Source organism: Eriocheir sinensis, chromosome 1 (genome assembly GCF_024679095.1).
Source record: "Eriocheir sinensis breed Jianghai 21 chromosome 1, ASM2467909v1, whole genome shotgun sequence".
Taxonomy (NCBI): Eukaryota; Metazoa; Arthropoda; class Malacostraca; order Decapoda; family Varunidae; genus Eriocheir; species Eriocheir sinensis.
In genome coordinates, this window is record NC_066509.1 from 15012438 (window position 1) to 15034568 (window position 22131).

Here is a 22131-nt window from a genome sequence, read left to right on the forward strand (position 1 = left end):
TCCAAGGGCCAATGATATGATTACATTGGGTTACAAAATAAAAAAATTGCAAGTTGTCTTCATTTTTTTTCAACTGATTTAGGATAAATTTGCACTACTGAATCTGAAAATGACACCTGTTTCTTTCGATCAGGTCAGGTTTTTGTGCTAAGTCAATTTCTTAAAAATTCGATCTTATAACTCAGTCGAGTCGCGTATGTCGCGGTTAATTGGTTCTGAGCAACGACTGTGCCATAGGAAACTGCGTCATAGGAATAATTAAACCTATAGAGAAAATACAATTTGGTTCTGGCCCTTGCCATTTTGCCCCACCCACATTTTTTTTAATTTTTTAATTTTAATTTTTATTTTTTTTCCTAGCCCGAGTTCACCAGTAGGCATTATCTGCCTATTGATGTTGTTCAGTCCGACCCCACGCTCACCACCTTATCCACTCGGCCACCGCCAACACCCACTTTTTCACTCGGTTCATATGGGGAAGATACAATTTGTTAGTGGCTAGCCGCCATTTTATCCCACCTGCGCTCACATACGGGGAAAATTCATTGTTTCCCGCCTATCACTGCCCGTGGGTTTCCCAGCAGGCTTGCAAGCCATTGTGCAGCACGTGCGTGGTAAGCGAGCGACTCTTTGCCGTGCAGGGGGCTGCTTTCACAGTAATTTTGTTTGTTTTGATCGTTACCAATGGAGGTGATCACCGCTATAGTATTTCCACATAAACCTGGCCAATGGGATAGTGACGGCTGCGGGGTTAGCCTAGCCCCACACCTTGCCATGCGCACACTCAACATCTCTCGCTTCTTCTGCAGCCACCACTAACTCATAGGCCAGTTTCACGTGGAAAACTATAGCGTCGATCGCCGCCATTGGTAACGATCAAAACAAAGTGACTGTGAAAGCGGCCCCTAGACATGTACTCGTCAGGCTGGGACCCGCCACACCACCACATTCCACCCAATCCCGCCCAACCATTTACTTTCCCCGCCAACCCGAAATCGACAAAAATATTATTTGGCATGCATATAAATGCAATAATTAGTGGTGACCAAGCACTTTCAAAGATTCTCTCTCTCTCTCTCTCTCTCTCTCTCTCTCTCTCACTCGTTAGTTTCTTTATACACCGTGTCTCTGATTTCTTCCCTTTTGGACTGGGCAGTGAGAATAAGTAATGCATTTTGATGCTCATGTTGCATCTGAGGTTTCTGAAAGCAGTCAGCTTATTGGTGACAAGTTCTGCGTAGTTCCTGGCCTTCTTGTTGCCAATAAAGTTCTTCATGACAGGAACAAAAGACTTCCACGCTTCCAGTTCCACTTCGTTCATTGAGTTTTCAAACACTGGATCTCTGATGAGCTAAAGGAGTTGAGGACCGGCAAAGATGCCAGCTTTCAACTTCTCCATGGTCATTCCTGGAAAAGCGTGGCACAAGTAAGTGAAGCAGCCACATTCCTTGTCCAGAGCTTTGGTGAACTGTTTGATCAAGCTGGGCTGGGCGGTGGGAAGAGTATCCTGTCTCTGTCCACCAGAGGGTTGTTTATGACGTTCTCTGCTCTGCAAGCCACCAATTCCTCCCGTACAGGCCAGTCCTTCTTCGTGTAATGCTGAGCATTGTCCCTACTATTCTACATGCACAGAAAGCACGGGTACACTCGGCCCTCAGTTTAACAGATTAAAAGGGAGGAAGGGTGGTCTGTTGCTTGAAAATACTTACATACGATAAATACCGGTATACAATAAAATTACTGTTAAAAAAAAGGTTAATATTTGTTTTAGTACTGTGCCAGTATTTCATTACCTACCTTATGAAACATCACTAGCTCTTCATATATCTTTTCTACAAATGTTCAACAATCATGGAAATGCTTTCAAAATCCAATTCAAGGACTATTTATTGTTGAAAATAGGGTATAATATTCAAGGAAGCGTATAGCCTCCTTTGGCGGCGGTGACGGTGCAGCCGGTGTTGTGAGAAATACCTCCTCACAGAAATAAATACGCATATGGGTAAAATTCTACAAGTGTGTTAGTCTCGCATGGGCAGACGAAACATTTTTCAGCTTTTATTGTGTTATGAAATAATGTTATAATTGTTTCTGTCACAAATCATTAAATGACTGACTTTTCAATGGCTGTTGCACCCGCCGCCGCCGCAGCCACAAAGCAACTCACATAGAGAGGTTCAACATGTATACTGTCCATTCATTTCACTCACCGCTCACACTCGGAAGTGGACACACTAATTGAACAAAACCAGGTAAATTAATGTTTTTCCTGCTGTGTATTCCCCCGTACGCATGCGTGGTGGACAGCAACGCGACTTGTTTTTGCAAGGAAGTATTTCTCGCAACACAGGCCCACTAATTGGACCACACATGCCGCCGCCATGTCCCGTCCCACGCTTCGTATTTCTGCCGCCCCAAACTGCGAGCCATATAAATTTAACCTAACCTACCTAATGGGAGGGGGGAGGGGGGCTTCACCCTCCTCGACCTCTTTAAGGGAAGCAATGCAAGCAGTTTTGATGAAAAATATCTCTTATTGTTATTATTTTAGGGTTTTGACGTTTCTAAAACCGGTGTCACACTGGACAAATCTACCCAGGAACGGACAGAATGTCCGTTGAGATTTTGTGGTCCGTTAAATCCGAAATCCGTTAAATCGGGGTCCGTTAAATCGATGGCCGAGTGTACTTGGTGAACCCGGATTGTTGTCCCAACAAAAAGTTCACCGTCTTCAGGTCAACACAAATCAACCACTCATGGTGATCATAACGAATTTTCTCCAGCACGTACTTCACCGCTTCATACTTCTCCTTCAGTGTAGTCAAGTGAGCGAGGGGTACAGAGGCAAACTGGTTACTGTTGTGCAGCAGAACACATTTCAGCGATCGCTTGCTGCTGTCAGTGAACAGTCTCCAATCTTCGGGTTGGTACTGTGGCATTCCAAGCTTGTGCAGAAGCTGCACAATATCTGTACAGTACACCAAGTCCTTCTCTTCAGAGAAAAAACGGAGGTACTCATGATGTCTGTTGCAGTAGGTGATACGAGCACTGTCAGAGAGGAATTTTCTTTCCTTCAATCTCGATGCCAACAGAGGACTTTGACAGTCAAAAATTGGCGCACGTAAACTCTTCAGAATTCGTTTATTTAAATAAATAAGAAATAATTTTGCCTCATATACTGTAAGTAGAAAATACCTGTATGTGTAAAAAAAAAAAAAAAAAAAAAAAAAAATCATGTGGCAATAGATAAAAAAAAGTTGACCTGATTGAGCAAAACCAATGTGATTTTTGGATTCAGCACATCAAAATTGTCCTAAATCAGCTAAAAAAAACTTAAACGATAAATTTGTTGTTGACCAGTGTTATAATTATAGAAGGTAGGGATGTGCTTCCCATGTGTAATTTATAAGTTCTTGATGTATTTGACACAAATCATTATTGCTACCACTAAACTAATTTTTCCTTATTGATTCTGTTCATAGGCACAAGTTATCCACACCAGAGTGCAAAACCTACTATGGCCTCTATTGGGTTGTCCCTTAAGTCAAAGACTTCTGCTGGCTCATCTCATCAGTCATCAAAGGCGTCTGCTTCCACTGTATCATCCCAACAGTCAAAGGCTTCAGCCACCAGTGAAACATCTGCAAAGTCAAAGGCTTCATCCTCTACTAAGTTATCCATTCAGTCTACGAGTTCTCAGATATCTACTGTAAATAAAGATGCAGTTTCAGTATCTTTGGAAAATAGCAAAGATTCATCTAGTCAATCACAGGTTAAAAATTCAATGGAAGCAAGTTCCATGGTGAATGTTGAAAGTAATCCTGAATCTAGGAACGAAAACCCAGTAACTGTACCTTCATCATCTGTTGTGACTCAAGATAAACCATGTGAAAAGCTGCAAGGCACAAGTGAAGTCAAGGGATGTACAAATACAGATATAGCACGTAACGTTGCAGGAACATCCACAGAAAAGAAATGTGACCAAACTGCAATTTCCAAAGAATCAACTAAGTGTGAAAAACTGCAAGACACAAATGGAGTCAAGGGACATACAAATACAGAATTAACACCTAACATTGCAGAAACATCCACAGAAAAGAAATGTGACCAAACTGCAATTTCCAAAGAATCAGCTAAGTTAGAGGCATTTAGCACTAACAAAAAGGAATCTGGAAATAAAGGAAGTGACAATTCTGGGTATGTCCAAAGTGATATCTAATTTTTTTTTGTTAAGATGTTATAAATCAATCATAAATCCTGCTTTCAGTTGTGCACACACACATTTTTTTGTATCTTTTTACAGGAAATTTTGGCAATTGGATGATTTTGAGATAGGCCGACCACTGGGCAAGGGGAAGTTTGGAAATGTTTATTTGGCAAGAGAAAAGTCATCCCACATGGTGCTTGCTCTGAAGGTAAGTTTATGATATGCATCCATTTTGACATTGTATCCCTCCTACATAGGTGTTAAAGAACTTTGTGAAACAGGAAATCGCTTACCAGGTGAAGTGGGGCACAGAAGGTATCATAGGAAGAATAAGTGGTGTAAGTCTTTCTTTATGTTTACCTATTTCATTGTAATTAATTTGAAAAATTAAAGTTGTTATCTTTGTATTCCTGAAATTACTGTTTGTATTACAGGTTTTGTTCAAGACTGATCTGTTTAAAGCTGGCATCAATCATCAAGTGCAAAGGGAGGTTGAGATTCAGACTCGCTTAAGGTAAGCTTTGACTGGTTGCTTGTAGGATATTACAGAGAAGTGTTGCTGATTTTACATACACCATTACAATGTGTATTTCTAGGCATGAAATGAAAAAGCTAATTCCAAACTGGACTTCTAAAAGAAATCTGACCATACCCCAAAAGAAAGAAAATAGGGAATTGATATGGATTGTTCTAGCAAGGAAATTTATGTTAATTATTACAGTTTGTGAAATACTACTATGTGAGAACTGGAAATGTTCATGTATTCATGGATGCTGGAAGTTGCTGCCCAACAAAATATGCTTCATAAGTCAGTCTCAAATCAACCAAGACCCATAGCCATTACATTCAGGACAATGCTGCTAGAATGATTCACATAGGCCACTGTATATTTATGTGGTTCTTTCAGCTACAAATATGTCTCAAGTTTCAGAGGATGAGATTAACTATCACGGTGATTTATGCTACCACTGTTATTTACACAGTTCATAGCTGGTAAATAATGCTTCTGATATCAATTTCAGACACCCCAATGTCCTCCGCATGTATGGCTACTTCCACTGTGAGAAGCGAGTATACCTCCTCCTTGAGTACGCCCGTCATGGTGAACTGTACAAGGTGTTGCGCTCTCAGCCTGATCAACACTTCACAGAGTACCATTCCGCCAACTATATTGCCCAGGTAATTTGTTATGTTTTGGTTGTTTATAATAATGTGTTCATATCTTTTAAATTCACTCAAGAGGTGGTTGGCCATGGCAAGGGTCTGCACTTGCTTGTGCCAATGATAAGTTTTAGTTCCCTGCTCCCTCCATTTGAGAAATTTGGAGCCATTTTAGAAAAACATAAGAAGTTAGATACACATTGTACTACACTCAAAATCCTATAATAAATTTCATGCACTTTATGTTTAATAAATTTTTTACAGCTGGTGAGTGCACTTCAGTATCTCCATAGCAGAAATGTAATCCATCGTGACCTGAAACCTGAGAACATACTGATTGTAGCAAATGGCCAACTCAAAATTGCAGATTTTGGTTGGTCTGTATGGTCTCCAAATGAAAGGTTAGTCAACTGAAAGATCTTTTTGAGATCTTGGACTTCGTTTTCAGGCATTGCTTAAGGAAATGCTAATTTATTTTTTTCATAAAGGTTCACACATTTGAAGGATTCCTTGATATAACAGCGGCCATATGTTTTTGAGGTTACTCCGGTTATTATTCCAAATGTAAATCTCCAAGCTGCAAAGGAGTGCATTGGAGAGCTCCTGAGGTCAAGGAGTGGTTTTGCCTTTGGGGAGATGAAAATATTGAGAAATGTTGCACTGCTCGGCTTCCTGGAAATTAGAACCATTATGGCTCTGTCAATTAAATCATAGATGTGGCTGTAAATTAAGGCTAAGGGGATCATAAAATATACAAATATTTTTTCAGATTGAGCAAAAAAGGGGTAATACAGGTGGATGGGGGGAAAATTGAAGTCCTGGAACCATCCTGCGTTTAACCCATGCTTTGATGGCTTCACATGACAAAATTTTACTTAGTGAATAGTTTCTCATAAACTTTCCCCATTCTTAAAGCAATCCTGTGTGTAGGTGGCCAAGGGGGTGCCCACTAAGCTTGTGACTGGAGCAAATCAATGAATTATTTGGGATGGGAAGGTGGCTTTCATGGAGACTTGCTTGGGGTAATCCCCTAGGGATGGAATTGTAGGATGGGCGAGGCAATAGTCTTTCTGGCTTATGCCCCTGTTGATTTGATTGACTGATTGTTACTGTGGTAGAATCTAGATGTATAGTCAGTTGAAGTTGAGATTGCAATGATGTACATCTGTTATTAGTATAATCTTACTTCACTGAAAGGTCATTTTCTCCATCCTGTTAAGTTTCTATCCTTATTCCTTCGCATACTATAAGTGATATTTGTATGAGCCTGTCCAATATATTTTCATTTTCTGCTTTTAAGGAGGACTACTTTATGTGGCACCCTGGATTACTTGGCACCCGAGATGATTGAAGGACGCAAGTATGATGAGAAAGTTGACATATGGTCCCTCGGCGTCCTCTGCTATGAATTCGTGTGTGGCAAACCCTCCTTTGAAGCAGCCCAGAGATCCGAAACTTTCAAAAGGATTGCTCGAGTTGACATTCGATTCCCTCAGTTTTTATCAGATGAAGTTGTTGACTTGATTTGCAAGGTAAGGATCTCTATCCCAGACATGGGGTATATTACAGTTTTTATATTAACCCTTAACTCGTAAAGTGTCAGCAAATATAACACCTTGTGATTTCACCAGTGTCGGCCACATCTTGGAATTTTTTCTTGGCAAAACCAGTCTTAAATGATGTGAAAGGAATGGAAATGACAGTCATTGCACCCAGAACTGACTGAGAGTGGTATTATGGCGCACAAGATATTCCACGCTAGAGTTAGCGACTTAGTGAAACCTTATGTACACTCGGCCCTTATTTAACGGATTAAAAGGGGGGAAGGGTGGTCCGTTTCTTGAAAAAGTCTGTTGCTTGAAAATACATACGTTAATACCGGTATACAATTAGTCATCCACGGATATCCGTTCTTTCCAACATGTACCACAGAAAGTGTCAGCTGACTGGGCCGCTGCACAGCAGAAATACCCCCAGACTAATCCGCCCATGTCCGCCCCACGTCCTGCTCCACCAATACTGTTCCCGAGTAATAGCCGCTTTAACCATCACCGCCGAGGTGTCCGGCACACTGGTGACTGGTGTGCTGTGGCGGTGTGTCTTGTGTGTTGTGTTTGGTGTTCATGCCGCGCCACGTGGCCGCGTCTTCTTCTTCTTGTGACCTGTACGGTTTTATTGCTGCACGTTTCCTCCTCCTCTCTTCTGCTTAATCACACTTTTCTTACCGAGAGAGCCTGGATTCAATTCCCGGGCGGGGTGGAAAAAACTGAACTAATTCCAATAGTTAAACTTAGCTTAATTAAGTATAAATCTTCGAAGACATTATCGTTGCCATGTATTGCCATTATACTTCTGTGTATCCTGGTACTTTTTCTTGAATCGTATTGTCCGTTCCACTTAGACATCATGGCGAGTTCAGAAGCACTTGGCCAACAGAGTGTACTGAGTAGTGACTACTGACGGGCTTGTGACTTGCGAGAGCCCGAGAATACCAGAGCCGTACGCATATTGTATACATATCGAAGGCATGGGTTTGGTTGTTTGTCGAGAATAATATTTCATTAAGCAATGCTAACCAAAATTCCATCACTCTGTTTCTTGACTGCCAAATTTAGAAATTTTTAATCCCAAAATGCCAAATTATCGTAGTTCACTGCCAAACACATGCTACACTGCCAAAAATGGCTAAATTTGACAGTGAAAAATGCCAGTTGGCAACCCCGGTGGCGGGACCAGTGTTAACATGGTATAATCTACTGCTCCGAGGGGCAGTAGATTGCACCATGTTAACACATATTATGTCAGCCTCTATACCTGCCTCCCTTCAAGCTCGGAACAATTTTTCTTTGTGTAAGGGTTCAGTAATCTCAAATGAGCAGGAAAACAGGCTCCAAATGATGACACTCACAGTAAGGTTTTATATCAATATGTATTTGGTTTAATTTTTAAAGGTTAGCGGAGTACTAAAACAAACCACGAATGACTGACAGGCTGTATGCCTCTAATCTAACTAGCTACCTGCACAAGGGAGATTTGGGGGGAATACTCATAATGCTTAGCTCTGGTTGCTGGAGGAGGAGAGGCAGGAGCTGGCGTGAGCGTCGGGCTCGGCAGGGGACGTCCATGATGTGATGGGCGGTCCTGGTGATGGGCGGCCGCTTGGTTAGGGGCAGCCATAGTGATCTGGGGCAGTCGCGTGGTGTGGAGAGGCATGCGCCGGTCTCGGTGTAGGGAGCAGCTTGGGGCAGTGTTATGACGGCCACCAGGGCAGCCGATGGGCAGGCTACACCTTCTTACAGGTTCCCATCAGCCCAGCGTGCGGGAGCAGCTTGGGGCAGTGTTTTGGGGGGTCGCTTCCACGAGTGCTCACCCGTGCACTCCAGCGATGGCGTCACGGTGTCTGGGCCCGACCTCTTCCCGCTTCTTGTTGGTTTGTGGTGGTTTTCGGGGGGCTGAGTGGAGAGATGGACACCTCTCTCACTCAATTCCACTTTTACGTCTCTTCTCCTTGCTCTTGTTCGGCCTGCCCAGCCCGCTACCCGTTCCTGATGGTCTGCTCTCTCTCGCATCTCCCAAGCTTCTCTGTCTGCTCTCCATGGTATCTCGCTGCCTTCTCCCGCTCTTCCTTCTTCCGTCTTCCTCCTCGCTTACTCATCAGCTCCCCCCCTCCTTCTTCACGTGACTCCCTCTCTGCATTACAACTAGATAATCTATTGCTAGCTAAGTAATAATCATTCTAGGGTTCGAGACTGGAGATGAGGGATTTCAGAACAGTCTTTCATCCATTCACACCCTCATTCGCGCCAATAATCTCTACTTATCACACACACTCGTTCACCCGTCCACACATCCGCTCACTTGCTCGTTTGTTGTAATATATAATCATTCACTCACTTGCATTCCATACTCATTCACTCGTTACACTTTTGGACCGTTACAAAATCAAATCGATGGCAATCACCGGATACTTCGTGTGAGTGTTGCCATTCAGAGTGCAAATATTTTTCCAATAATATGTATTTGCTTTCCATACGACAAAATGAAAGGCATATCATAACTCATATCGTACAAGGTTTCACTTCCACAACACAACACGCACCAAAAAACATTAGAAATGGGGAGAGTAAGTAATGGAAATTAGATCCTGTTCATATTAGTAGGGTCGAAGTGCCATAAGGCAGCTACCACAAAAATAATGGAGCAGAAACTGCTACAAAATTGAAAACTAATAAAAGTTAAAAAGAATGGCAGGGTTGAGGAGGCAGCATATACGGTGCGTGTAATGTATGAAAGCAGTATATGGAGATGTATTGAGGATGTAATTTATCAGGAAAAGGATGAGAGGAGGGCGACGTACCTCTTACATCTCTGATGCTCAAATGTCTGAGAGCGGCTGATGAATCTCTTACGTCTCTGATGCATCACGGGTTAAATAACAGGATTGTTTTCTTAGAATGTTCTTTGAAAATTGTAAAACAGCTGCTTTTTTTATAGTATCTAAACTTACTGAGCATTAGGGAAATCCATATTACGATACGTCATGTCATAGTCACACTAGAGAGTGTGAGCTGCTGGCACAAAACTACTTTGGGTGACGAGAGGACTGGAAGGGGAACAGCAAATTGCTAATTTCTTCACATTTTCTATTTCTTTCTCTTGTGACTGAATATCAAGAATATGAATTGTTCTTTAGTCTGAAATTATTTGGACAACATATAATTAACTCCCTCACTTTTAGTCCTCTTTGGAGCTGAATGGGGATGGTGGAAGGTTTTGAAGGGATTGTGAGCAGCATTGCCAGATTATTGTAATCAGTGCATTACAATTATATCTTTGTAACCCAAAACTATCACCCCCACAGAAATAGTATTATTCAATCAAACTAATTATCAGAAACTTGATCAATGATATATTTTTTACGCAAGCTGAAACGATAAATTGACGGTCTTGAAACTTTTGATCATGGCCACCTCAAAATTAATTCCATCCTAGGTCATTCCATGCTTATAACAGCATATAACCAGGATGATATATCATCCTGGTTATATGCTGTCCTTTCTTTCCCTACTTTCTTTCACATAATTCTAAAACTGCACTCACTATTTGTAAGGCCTTTCTTTGATTTGCATATCAAATATTGTACATTCTTTTAATTTCTTTCACAAGTTTTGCTTGTGTCCTTCCTGTATCTCACACTTTTTCATCAGCCTTTCATTATTAGAAATATACAGTAGTATGCTTATTAATCATAACTTTCCACTGTTTTTATCAGCTGCTGCGCCGCACTCCCAAGGAGCGCCTACCACTGGCAGCTGTGATGGAGCATCCTTGGATCAAAATGCACTACAACCCTGATGTTCCACCTCCAAACCCATGTGCAAAATCCTAAGTCAGTATATATGTGATTATATGTGGATTAGCTATATTATGGGTAACCTGGAAAGGAGCCCCACCCTTATTAATTTTGTTGCTGATTGGGCAGCAGCCCATGAAGTTGAGCATTAAGTTTTTATGGGAAAATGATTTGTCATTTAGCATCTTAGTATATCTATAAAAATGGAGTAAATAAAAGGCCTTGCATGATACCACCTTTTAATAAATGACACTATAATCTGTTTGAATTAAGTTTGTTTGACTAATTATTTGCCATTCAAAGGTAGTGGATCTATATTGCTTACTGAAATATTTGCATTTCTAGATTATAGCAAGGTGTTATATGTATATATATTTAGTATTTTAATGACCATTCACTTGCATATCACAATTCAGAAGTTTTATTGACATTTAGATTCATCTGTGATAAATACTTAGACCACTTAACACCGGATAATTGTAGTGTTACTCAAATAAAATATCTACATGTAATTTCTAAGTGATTATATTTATGAAAAAAATAAGTTAGGCATTTTTAAAAAGGTTAATTTTTACTAAAGTCTAATAGTTTTGATGTCTTATGCTTTCTAGGATGTTCATAGATGTTGTAGATGTGGCAAGTCTACAGTTCTCCCATTCATATACATCCTATTTTGCAAGATCAGTATCATTCAACCTTCATCATGTATTTCTCAGCTTTAGCAAATACTTAGTCTGTGTTATGCACTTTGTGCATAATATCTGAATGGTGGTTTCCTAGCCTCATTCCCATCTGATTATCTTGTTTTATGTTCCCTTTGACTCCATTCCACACTGGTGTTTGTTATAAAAATGCAAAATACTGGGTTTGCAAAATGGGTGTAAGAACCCCTGGTAGAAGGGTGAGAGATGGTTGAGAAACAGGAGCATATAAAGGCATGGTGTTTATCCTTTAGTCTGTTCAAATTTAGCTTGTAATTTGAGCTGCTGCTTTGGTAAGTTCATCACTCATTGGACAGGGGACTGAGGCACACTGTCTCCTACTCATATGAACCTTTTCACATCAGAGGTGTTTGCAAAAGATGGTAGTTACATATGATTTCATCTGAAGCCATGTGAGAACAGTCACATAGAAGTGTTTTAGCTCCACTGCTTGTAGCACAGTAATTAATCATCCTAGAGGTGAATTTGGTCTCAGTGTAAGGCTTAGTAATTGTACATTATCATATTTTGTAGAAAAAAATACATGCAAAAAATAACTGGAAGTTTGCCAACATGCAAAAGATGTACACTTTATATTAATCTAGTATAAAAAAAGTTCAAGATAAAGTAATTTTTGTTTTAATTCATAACATAACTCAATAAATTTCCTTCCCAATTATATCTAATATAGTATTGTATTTAGACAAATAATATTGTAGGAAAATGAATATAAACTTTAGTTTATGGAATGCCAACACGTCAACTTAGCCCATAGTGATTTTATCTTCTAATGCATACAGCTAAGTTATCAGGGAGTGTAAGAAAGATCAAATTGGCTTCATTTTGAAATTTAGTAAGTGTACTTTATCAAAATTTGTTTGACAGAAAAACGCCTAAAATAAAATGCAGGTAATGATCTTTGCTTTTATCTTTTCTTCTAACTGAACTATTCACGCACACAAAAAACATGACAAGGTTAAGAAGCTGGCCTCTCCACACTAAATGTTTTACTTCTATTCTCAGTAGCTTAATTAGCTAATGTAATGCTTTGTTTCTTCATCAGTGGAGAGTAGAATAATAATTTATTTTGAATGTTAAAAAAAATTGAATACAAAATAAACAGTGTGTGTGTGTGTGTGTGTGTGTGTGTGTGTGTGTGCATGCATGAATGTGTGTGTGCACACGTGTTACTGTCCTTATGATAGGAAGTCACTTGTCTGGCGCAAACATCTTGGTATAAAATGGTTGCTCCCTTTCCACTGTATCTAAAATCTGTTCAGATTTCTCTATTGAATATAACTAATTGTTTCTACAGTATTCTGATATTTCAGTGGATAAATAGCATTGAATTAAAAATGGTGTAATCATTTATATTCACAGTTTTACCTTCAACTCTCATTATCATTGTTTATTATGTCATTAATTTGAGTTTTTAACAAGTCATAATTCACCATCATTCTACTGTCCACTAATGACGAAACCAAGTAAGCATACATCACATGTGTGAGCTACAGAGAATAAAGTTAAACTTGTAGCATGAAGAGGCCAGTTTCTTAGACAAATGGGAGACAGGCTGCATCAAACCACTGTCCAATCAGCAACGAGCTTACCAAAGCAGTGTAAGCTACAAATAAACAGACTATAACTAGTAACACTGACAGAAAGGAACAATGTTGACAGACCCAAGAGTATTTTTTGTGTCACTTCGAGAAGGAGCTTTGTAAACTGATCACAGATGTTGACATTAGACATACACAAAAAAAAAAGGAAAATTTGAAACTTCTAGTGATACAATCAAAGATGATCATGCTGCAGTTTTCAAGTGAGCCACTGACTTATGGCTTTGTATGCAGAAAAAGAAAAAAATGCTATTCCCCCAAACTAAGATAGAAGTTGTTGAATAAGATTGGCAGCATAGGAATAAGCTGAAGTTTGAAAATATAAATTTGTGTTGTGGAGTGGTGGAGCAAGTTAGCAAGTTCAGAAGAGCAGTAAGCAAGGAAAAAGCAAAGAAAGATAGCAAGGAAAGCAACACTGAAGAAGAGTGAGAGGTTGAATTTCATGTATAGAAAGAGACAAGTTGCTTCAGGGTTTTGGCATTGCATGTAAAATCTATCACAGACTATGCAGGATCAGAAACATCAGATGCACAGAAGGATGGCCAAATGGGCTCAGCATCATAGCCTCGGTCAAGGAGTCTACATCGGTGCTCCTCCAGACGAGGAGAGGCTGAGCTGGTGTCATTGGTGTGGTCTTTACTACTCCATAGTTTCTCAGCCACCACAGAGGCACGGGGCCATGTGCGGGGTATGAGGTTAGTCCGGTCCACATATTCTCCCCACATGCATGCCTCTCCTCCAACTACCAACTGTTTCTGAGCATCAGTTCCTGGAAGAAAATGTGGTGTGCTAATACTCATATGTTGAGACAAGTTTTTTTTTTTTTTTTTTTTAATTAGCCATCACTGGGATGAGTCACATGGAAATTTACACAGGAATAACAAATTATAAATGTACACATGAATTGAGGTAAGTCCCACCAAACTATAACTGGGTCTGATTATTTGCTACTATTAGAACAACATTCAACTACACTTTGAAGAGGGTCTAAGAGTGGCCACAAGGAGACAGGAATTCCATCAAAAACTCTCAACACTGCACATTAAATTAATATTTATTGTTGATTAAATTAAGTCAAAAGGGAACACTATGAATGGACAGTAAGTTGTGCTTTTACCTACTGCAGTTTTCCTGCTTATGTAATTTTACATACACCTATCAGCTCCAAGGGGAGCAACTGGTTCATAAGGTTGAAAATTCGACCATCCTAGTAATTTTTGTAATGGAGTTGGCAACATGGCATGGGCTGCTATTAGATGTAAGAAAGCATCATGTGACTTGGTGTGGAGATTTTGAATGATATGCTAATGGGAGGAACATGCCTGTACAGATATTGCTGGCTGCAAGTTTTCTCCATGAAAGAAACTACACAGATACCCATACATGAATGGGCTTAAGGGCAGGGCAACACTTCCATCTCAGAAAACACAGCCATGGAGACAAAAATTCATGGGACACATATAAAAAGAGGTGTGGCTTGGAGAGGAACAAAACTTTCATGTGTCTACTCCAAACATTTCAAGTAATTGCCCTTCCTAGTCACATCCAGACCCACAATACTTTGCTTACAATGACTGGGGAAGAGCATTCACACCCAGAATGAAGAATGTCATGCAAATCAAGACTTAAGTCATTAGTGCAAGTACATATGTGATGGTGTTTTGGTGCAAGTTTATAGTGCCTGGCCGTAGTTATATAAAATATGTATGTATTTTCATATTCTTGAAACGCCCAAATTTTCTCTTTACTATACTTCCACACGACCTCTACGTGTAACAAAACACACGAGAAATTAATCCAGATAAGGAAAGGTTTTGCAAGTGCCAGGGATCGAACCCACGACCAGCGAGACGGAAGAGCTACTCCTTAACCGGTTAGCCAAAGAGGTACCCCGCTCACAGAGTGAGTTAGGGAAAGCTCGCCCATCAGGCGGGTCTTGGCATCACATTCTTATTATGTTGTTAATTTAATGTTTTGCACAAGATAATGAATACAGTACTAAAACTATTAGTTACTTTTTGGATTGAAGTATTCTTTACAGAATACAATAAATACAATACTGCTGACTGGCTAAGAAACATACTGAGTCCAAGTCTCGTGTGGAGTTGTTGGGCACCCCTATTCTTGGCTTTAACTTCAACATTAATTAAATGATTTTGTATTGCAAGCTCTCAAAAGTCATCGTTTTCTGTTCACTAATGTGTTACATTTTATTTGAGCTAGCTCTATTTAAAATAAAAAATTTGTCGAAAGTGGTTACTCCCCATAAGATCGTCTTCCTTTGGAATAAAACAATAAAGTACTTACCATCAAAATCTTGCGGATCACACTCATAATATTTGTACCAGTCCACACCATAGCTGATGTAGTTGAGGTACCAGCAAGATGACAGAATTGTGTTGTAACCTGCTTCAGTTACCTGAAGTGTAAAAACAAATAGTCTTTGGTTATAATTATGAAAGAAAAACTCACAAAATATTAGACATTAAACAAAATATAAAAAAATTGCCATGAGGGTCCTGCTTCCATAACATCATAGGTGTCACACCCAAATAATAGATAGTTGCAGTCAATTTTTTTTTGTTGCTCTGGCACAATAAACCTGTCACATTTGGGCTGTGCTATGTTTGGTATTTATGGATGTGTGTGTTACTAGTACATTGACTGTTTGCGTTGTGTAAGTATGTATGTGGGTCAATGTCAATGATGACATTTCCAAAGCCTGATGAAACTACTTATCTCATGAAGTTTTGGGATTTCAAAGCTATACACCCTCAAGTTGCCTCTTATGACAAGCGGTGGAAGTCAGACATATTCATCGTCTCCATGTCTCGGGGAAATAAGTGTAGCTGATAATTTTACAGACCCTTTCAATGGGTAGTATTTTTTTCTCTCACACCACAGGTCACCTAATCTGGACCCTAGAGTCTCTGTTGTCTGAATATCTATGTAAATATCCCTCTGAAATATGGACTTAGCATATTTTTAGCACTAGAAAAAAAATGAGAATGATGATAGCCTTAGTCCAAATTACCTTCTTAAGTTCCTCCTTGAAAATCAGAGGTGCATTTCCATTTTTCCAAATATGCACCAGTGTATCCTCAGCAATTTCCACTCCATTGTCAAATACTTCTTGCCACACCAGGTACCTGATAACATAAAAAAGTCATGCAAAGGGAATATATTATCCTTTAGATAATATTTTATGATCTGTTGTATTTTTGTTATTTTGATAAGTTTTGAGTCCTTTGGAAAAAAAAAAAAAAAGGCTAATTTTTGTTTATTTGTCATGAGAGCAAAGATGAGTCAAATGAAGGTGCTAGTATAGACATACATAAGGAAACTCAGTTCCTTACCCATTTTTAGTTGGAAGATTACTGACGATATCAATTAGTTTGGTAATGTAAATTTCTTCTAATTTAGCATAGTCTCCAGTGATGTTTTGCTGAGCCATAAATTCTGTGATGTTTGGATTGCTTTTCCTGAAAAGTATATCAAGGATAAGGAAAAACTGAAACAGGCTTGATTAGAAAGTTTCAGAATATCTGCAGCTATACCTGTCTGAACTTTTTCATTATTCTAATATATGTCCACCTAGTGTTTACTTATATATTTATATGGTACTTTATTATGTTTTACTGAAAAAATTGTCAAAGCATAATTCCTTAATTAACTACCTTTCCTGACATGCATGGCACACCTTATACTTTATTTACAAATTTATGTACAAACACCTACATTCACCCTCACTGCTCACCCTCACTCCCTCACTGCCACATTGCACAAGACTGTATTCCATAGCCATGTAAATTAGCTTTTATGGCTATACATCTCTGCTCTATTCCAGCTCCCATGTGCTGTCTTAATTTTTTTGTGCAAGAATCAACTACAATCACTGGTGAACTCTGGCACAGCTTTGCTTGGGTACGCAAGAGAATATAAACTCTGGTTATTTTGGATGAGGCCTTGCCCCGATTACTCTTAAGTTACGGAGGATTTACTGTATTTTTATTTGTACAATTAGTACTTGCAAAAATTACAAGAGGAATATAAACTTACCAGCAGTCAAAACTGACTTCATCTCCTCCAAGATGGATATAATGGTCAGGAAAGCGACTTGTAACTTCCGTGAAGAGATTTTTTAGAAAATCATAGTTTGCATTGTTGGAGGGGTCTATGGGGCCAAAAGTTCCATCAGGAGTGCTGTCTCTATAAATTCAACATTGTCAATGAACCATAGATTAGGATACATATTGGTAGAATTTCAGACGTTGAATATAACATTGATAAAAAATGTAACCAATACTGCAAGAAAAAAATACTAATATTATTGTCAGAGTATCTATGAGAAACAGCATGTAAAAGGCAGCAAACTAATAATACCACATACTTGTAGCATGTTGTAAGCAGACCAGGCTGGGAACCCCAAGACTGTGTGTGACCTGACGAGTAATTATAAAATATGGACAAAAAATCCTGCATAGATAGGAAAAGTATGGAGTATGCACAAGGTATATCCTATGTTTAAAGAGTCAAAAAATATATATCTGAATATATACAAACGTAATTTTGTGATGTGAGAAGATATTTTTTTCAAATTTCGTTCTCTGTCAAAATCGTATCAAACTTCAAATTCTCACAGCAATGCATTGATGAAGCAAATAAAATAAGCAGAATGCTGGGCTTCATTAACAGAAGCTTCTCGTTCAATACACAATATGTACAATAGTTATAGTGAAACCAAATTGTCGAGTCCGTTTGGGCGGAGGCTCTCGCGGGTCCATTTCTCCCCTATGCTCTGCCACACAGTCCCAACACCTATCTCTTCCCTTCATATGTAAGGTAAAGGTAACATATGATAGGAAAAAATAGGTGTTGGGACTATGTGGAAGCAGAGGGAGAAAATGACTCAAGCTAGCCACCAAACGGACCCCACTTAATTGGAATATGTAATAGTTTTGGTCTCCTCTCCATGGTTAGGACATCGCTAAATTATAAGTTGTTCAATGTAGGGCAACAAATATAATCTCTTCCTTGTGCAACAATACTTACAACAAAAGTCTCTCATCTCTTAATCTGTTCCCTGTTGAGAAAGAACACCTACAAGGCAAAATGACTGAATGCTTCAAAATACTCAATGGTTTTACGAATGCAGACAAATCCAAATTGTTTACGACTGATGACACGTTCTGTGTAGTATGACGGATTCATTTTATGGGTATTTTTCGACGAATATATTTGAAATTTCATGATAGCGTTTTTTTCGCTCACCGTGGCCTCGATACCCTAAATTGCCACTTGGTGAAGTTTGTTTTTGGAAAATTAAATCCCCTCCCCCCTGGAAGTCATTTTTAAATGTCCCGTGCTGCTGCGTCACAGCAAGACTCGCGCGCAAACACATGCGGTATCATTCAATGCTTGTATTTACATCAAACTTGCATTAGAATAATTTTTTCTTCTTAAATTTTGTCATGTGTCATCCCTCTCCCGCGTCGCTCTCAGCAGGGGAGCGTGAGTCACTCACGACACAGCACCAGACTCTCCAGTCATCAACGAAGGAAGGTGGGTCCTTCTGACACCCTCACCTGCGAGTGAGTAATACTTTCTTAGAAAGGGTGACCAGATGCCTTATCATTCTGAGGTAAGTCAACAAGGTATAAAGTCATATGTGAGAATTTCATACCAATCAGATAAATACAAATGGCAAGACAGGGAGAAATGTAACAAAAATCTTTAGGAGTCGATATCTCGAAAAGTATCTTTTTAACCTTCAAATAATTTCACAAAATCGGTAAAATGTCTGAATGACTTTTGTTAGGTATCATTTTAAACTAAAACTAAAGGGCGATTTTTGGTTGGAAATGGATTTTCAAAAATGTCAAAAGAAAACGGGACACAGAGTGGAGAAAATAATAAGTGACAAAAAATTGTAATTTTTTTTCTTCGAAGACAAAACAAAAAATAAAAAATTCACTTCCAACAAAATGTAGATAGGTAAACAAAGTTTCTATGGTATTTTTTTCAAAGCGAGTAACTGAAAAATAAAGCCTGTGAAACAAAAAAATGAAAAACACACTTTGTTTGAGTCTCTCCTAAACTTCACCCGATTTTGATGAAATTCGCAGAATATAATTTCTTTACGTCAACAAACAACATACTACAATTTCAAAGCTATTGGACGTACCATATGCGCAGGAGGAGCCCCATAGGCGCGCCACTTAAAGTAAGCTCGACAGGCACTTTTTTCAACTTAGTCTTTGGTAGATTAGAAATTCAAGGTGTGTGGCATGGTTATCTATGTAAATTCTCTCTCTCTCTCTCTCTCTCTCTCTCTCTCTCTCTCTCTCTCTCTCTCTCTCTCTCTCCAAATTGATTTAGACAAATATTAACCCATAAAGTGTCAGAGATGTAAGAGTTACGTCGCCCTCTTCCCATCCTTTTCTCTCTCTCTCTCTCTCTCTCTCTCTCTCTCTCTCTTACACACACACACACACACACACACACACACACACACACACACACAAATGTGTTAAAGAATTATAAAAACAATGGGCTGAACATCTGGAAAGAGAAAAATTAATAAATGAGAGCCAGTTTGGATTTAGGCAAGGAAAGTTGTGTGTCACAAATCTGATTTGTTTTCACCAGAGGTGGGCAAGTGCGGTACTTAGTGCGGTAGTACTGCATCACAAAAATAGTAACGCACTACCGCAAACTTTCTGAAAATACGCACTACTGCGGACCGCACTAAAAAATCCTGCGGTACTTTTTGCGGTACTTAGAAGGCTATCGAAGACATTTGCAACGCGGCATGCTCAGAGATATTTTTTTTTTTTTTTTGACAGTGAATTGGACTCAATCAGTCAATCGGTATCAGTCATCAGAATCAGTGATTCAATCATTCTGACTTCTCAGTTATTGTTTAAAATTAAATACTAAATGACTGTATGTACATGGCAGTGTACAACAGTACAAGCAAGCACTAACATGATCGCCGCTCAATCTCATGTCCCGTACAAATTTTTCTTTGATGCATAGCTTAGAGTCCAGTGCTGTCCAAACTGGGGACACACACACACACACACACACACACACACACACTAAAGAAACTTCCCATGTTCTATGAAGGAAAAGAGATTATGAAGGAGTACCTAAATATAATATAATATAATATAATATAAATATAACAGAATATAATTGAGTTTCATCAGCCATGGGGGGTACGTAACAGTAGGAGAAGGTAATAAAGGGTACAATAGGCGAAAAAGTTTGGACAGCATTGGCCTTAGACCATAGTACTATATCTGTTTTTTAACTTCATTGTAATTTCTCTATATTATCATTCTCTCTCTCTCTCTCTCTCTCTCTCTCTCTCTCTCTCTCTCTCTCTCTCTCTCTCTCTCTCTCTTCAATGTAGCCAAGATCAATATTGTTTGATTATAATAATAATAATAATAATAATAATAATAATAGTTTATCATTATTATTATTATTATTATTATTATTATTATTATTATTATTATTATTATTATTGTAATTATCTCCTCGTTGAAATTTCCATGTGGTTTCTTCGCTGAGACCTGAGACGCCAGTGCTTAGTGCTTTCCCACTGTCGAGGTCTCACTATTACCAGTTGCATTTGATGTGTTTTGTCTTAATATGTTGGACAGTTTGAATAGTGTTTCCCTGTTCCCGTCATGACTTTCCTATATTAGTAATCTTTCGTTTTCGCTCAAACGCCGGAGAATTCTGCCTTCCCTTCCTACCCTCCTCCCCCATATCCTCCCTACCATTCCTCCCTGGCTAGTGCTACTGCAGCTGTCGCACCACCCTTCCTTCCTTCCTTTCTTCCTTCCCACCCCCCACTTCCTCCTCTCTCACATGACGCTGATCTCCTCCCCCTTCCCTGTCCCCTCCCTCCTCCCTCGGAAAGTTGCATTCCCTTCCCTCCCCCTCCTCCCCTTCCTGTCCTCTACTCCCCTGTCCCCCCCTTCTTCCTCCCTTAACTCCCTCTCTCCCTCCCCCAGTCCTCCTCTATTTTTTTGTATCTCACAAGTTATTAGTTAGTCAATGGCTAGCCAGGATAGGCACTGAAGTACCGCACAGTGTACCACACTGGGAAAGAAAAAAAATGGGACCGCACTACTGCAACCACACTACTCTGGAAAAAGTACCGCACTACTGCAACCGCACTACTAATTTTTCAGTACCGTGCCCACCTCTGGTTTTTACTCGAGAATAATAGATATAGTACAAGAAAGAGATGGATGCATGGATTTTATATACTTAGACCTGAAATTTTTTTTGGATTAAGTGCCGCATAACAGACTATTGTGGAAATTAGAGTATAGAGGAGGACTGAGAGGCAGTATGAAAAATTGGATGAGGGAGTATTTGGTAGGAAGAGAAATGAGAACAGTGGTGAGGGATGAAAAATCGAAATGGAGAGAAGTGATAAGAGGAGTGCTGCACTCGCTCCAATAACGTTCTTGATTTATATCAATGACACGCCAGAAAGAGTAAAAAGCTACATGAGCTTGTTTGCGTATGATGCAAAACTGCAAAGAAGGATAAGGATGGAGGAAGATTGTATGGGGTTGCAGGAGGATCTGGATGTAATATGTGAGTGGAGCAACAAATGGGAAATGGAATTCAGTGCAAACAAATGTCACATACTGAGGATGGGAAAAGGTAAAAATTGACACCCGAAACAATATAAAATGGGTGAAAGAGACATAAATGTGGTTAAGGAAGAGAAAGACCTGGGAGCGACAATTCAGGATTCTTTGACGACAGAAAACACAAACAGGATATTTGGTGATACATCCAGACTATTGCAAAATGTTAGATTTGCATTCCACTAATGGATATAGATATGATGACAAAGATAATAAAGGCAATGATCAGACCAAAGTTAGAATATGCAGCAGTGGTATGGTCCCCACACACACAAAAAAAGAATGTAAAGAAATTGGAAAGGATTCAGAGAATTGCAACAAAAATGGTACCTGAACTCTCAGATCTGCCATATGAAGAAAGATTGGAACGCATGAACCTGCCAACTTTGGAACAGAGGAGAGAAAGGGGAGA

At 39.3% G+C, this 22131-nt stretch overlaps 2 protein-coding genes across 3 annotated transcripts in view; one reads left to right on the forward strand and one right to left on the reverse strand.

Moving 5' to 3' along the window:
• Positions 1-12053, forward strand: part of LOC126995467 (aurora kinase A-like) — a 31229-nt gene extending 19176 nt beyond the window's left edge. For both annotated transcript variants that reach the window (XM_050855040.1, XM_050855048.1), the window contains exons 5-11: positions 3483-4197; positions 4304-4415; positions 4642-4721; positions 5230-5386; positions 5633-5769; positions 6669-6900; positions 10641-12053. In XM_050855040.1, the coding sequence (XP_050710997.1) occupies positions 3483-4197; positions 4304-4415; positions 4642-4721; positions 5230-5386; positions 5633-5769; positions 6669-6900; positions 10641-10757 (1550 nt within the window). In that variant the 3' untranslated portion in view covers positions 10758-12053. The remainder of the gene's footprint in view (positions 1-3482; positions 4198-4303; positions 4416-4641; positions 4722-5229; positions 5387-5632; positions 5770-6668; positions 6901-10640) is intronic.
• LOC126995477 (beta-hexosaminidase subunit alpha-like) overlaps positions 10944-22131 on the reverse strand; it is a 30569-nt gene continuing 19381 nt past the window's right edge. Inside the window, exons 8-13 of the mRNA XM_050855060.1 lie at positions 17432-17483; positions 17101-17250; positions 16398-16523; positions 16076-16190; positions 15349-15460; positions 10944-13810 (exon numbers count right to left, since the gene is read on the reverse strand). Of these exons, the coding sequence (XP_050711017.1) occupies positions 13545-13810; positions 15349-15460; positions 16076-16190; positions 16398-16523; positions 17101-17250; positions 17432-17483 (821 nt within the window). The 3' untranslated portion in view covers positions 10944-13544. The remainder of the gene's footprint in view (positions 13811-15348; positions 15461-16075; positions 16191-16397; positions 16524-17100; positions 17251-17431; positions 17484-22131) is intronic.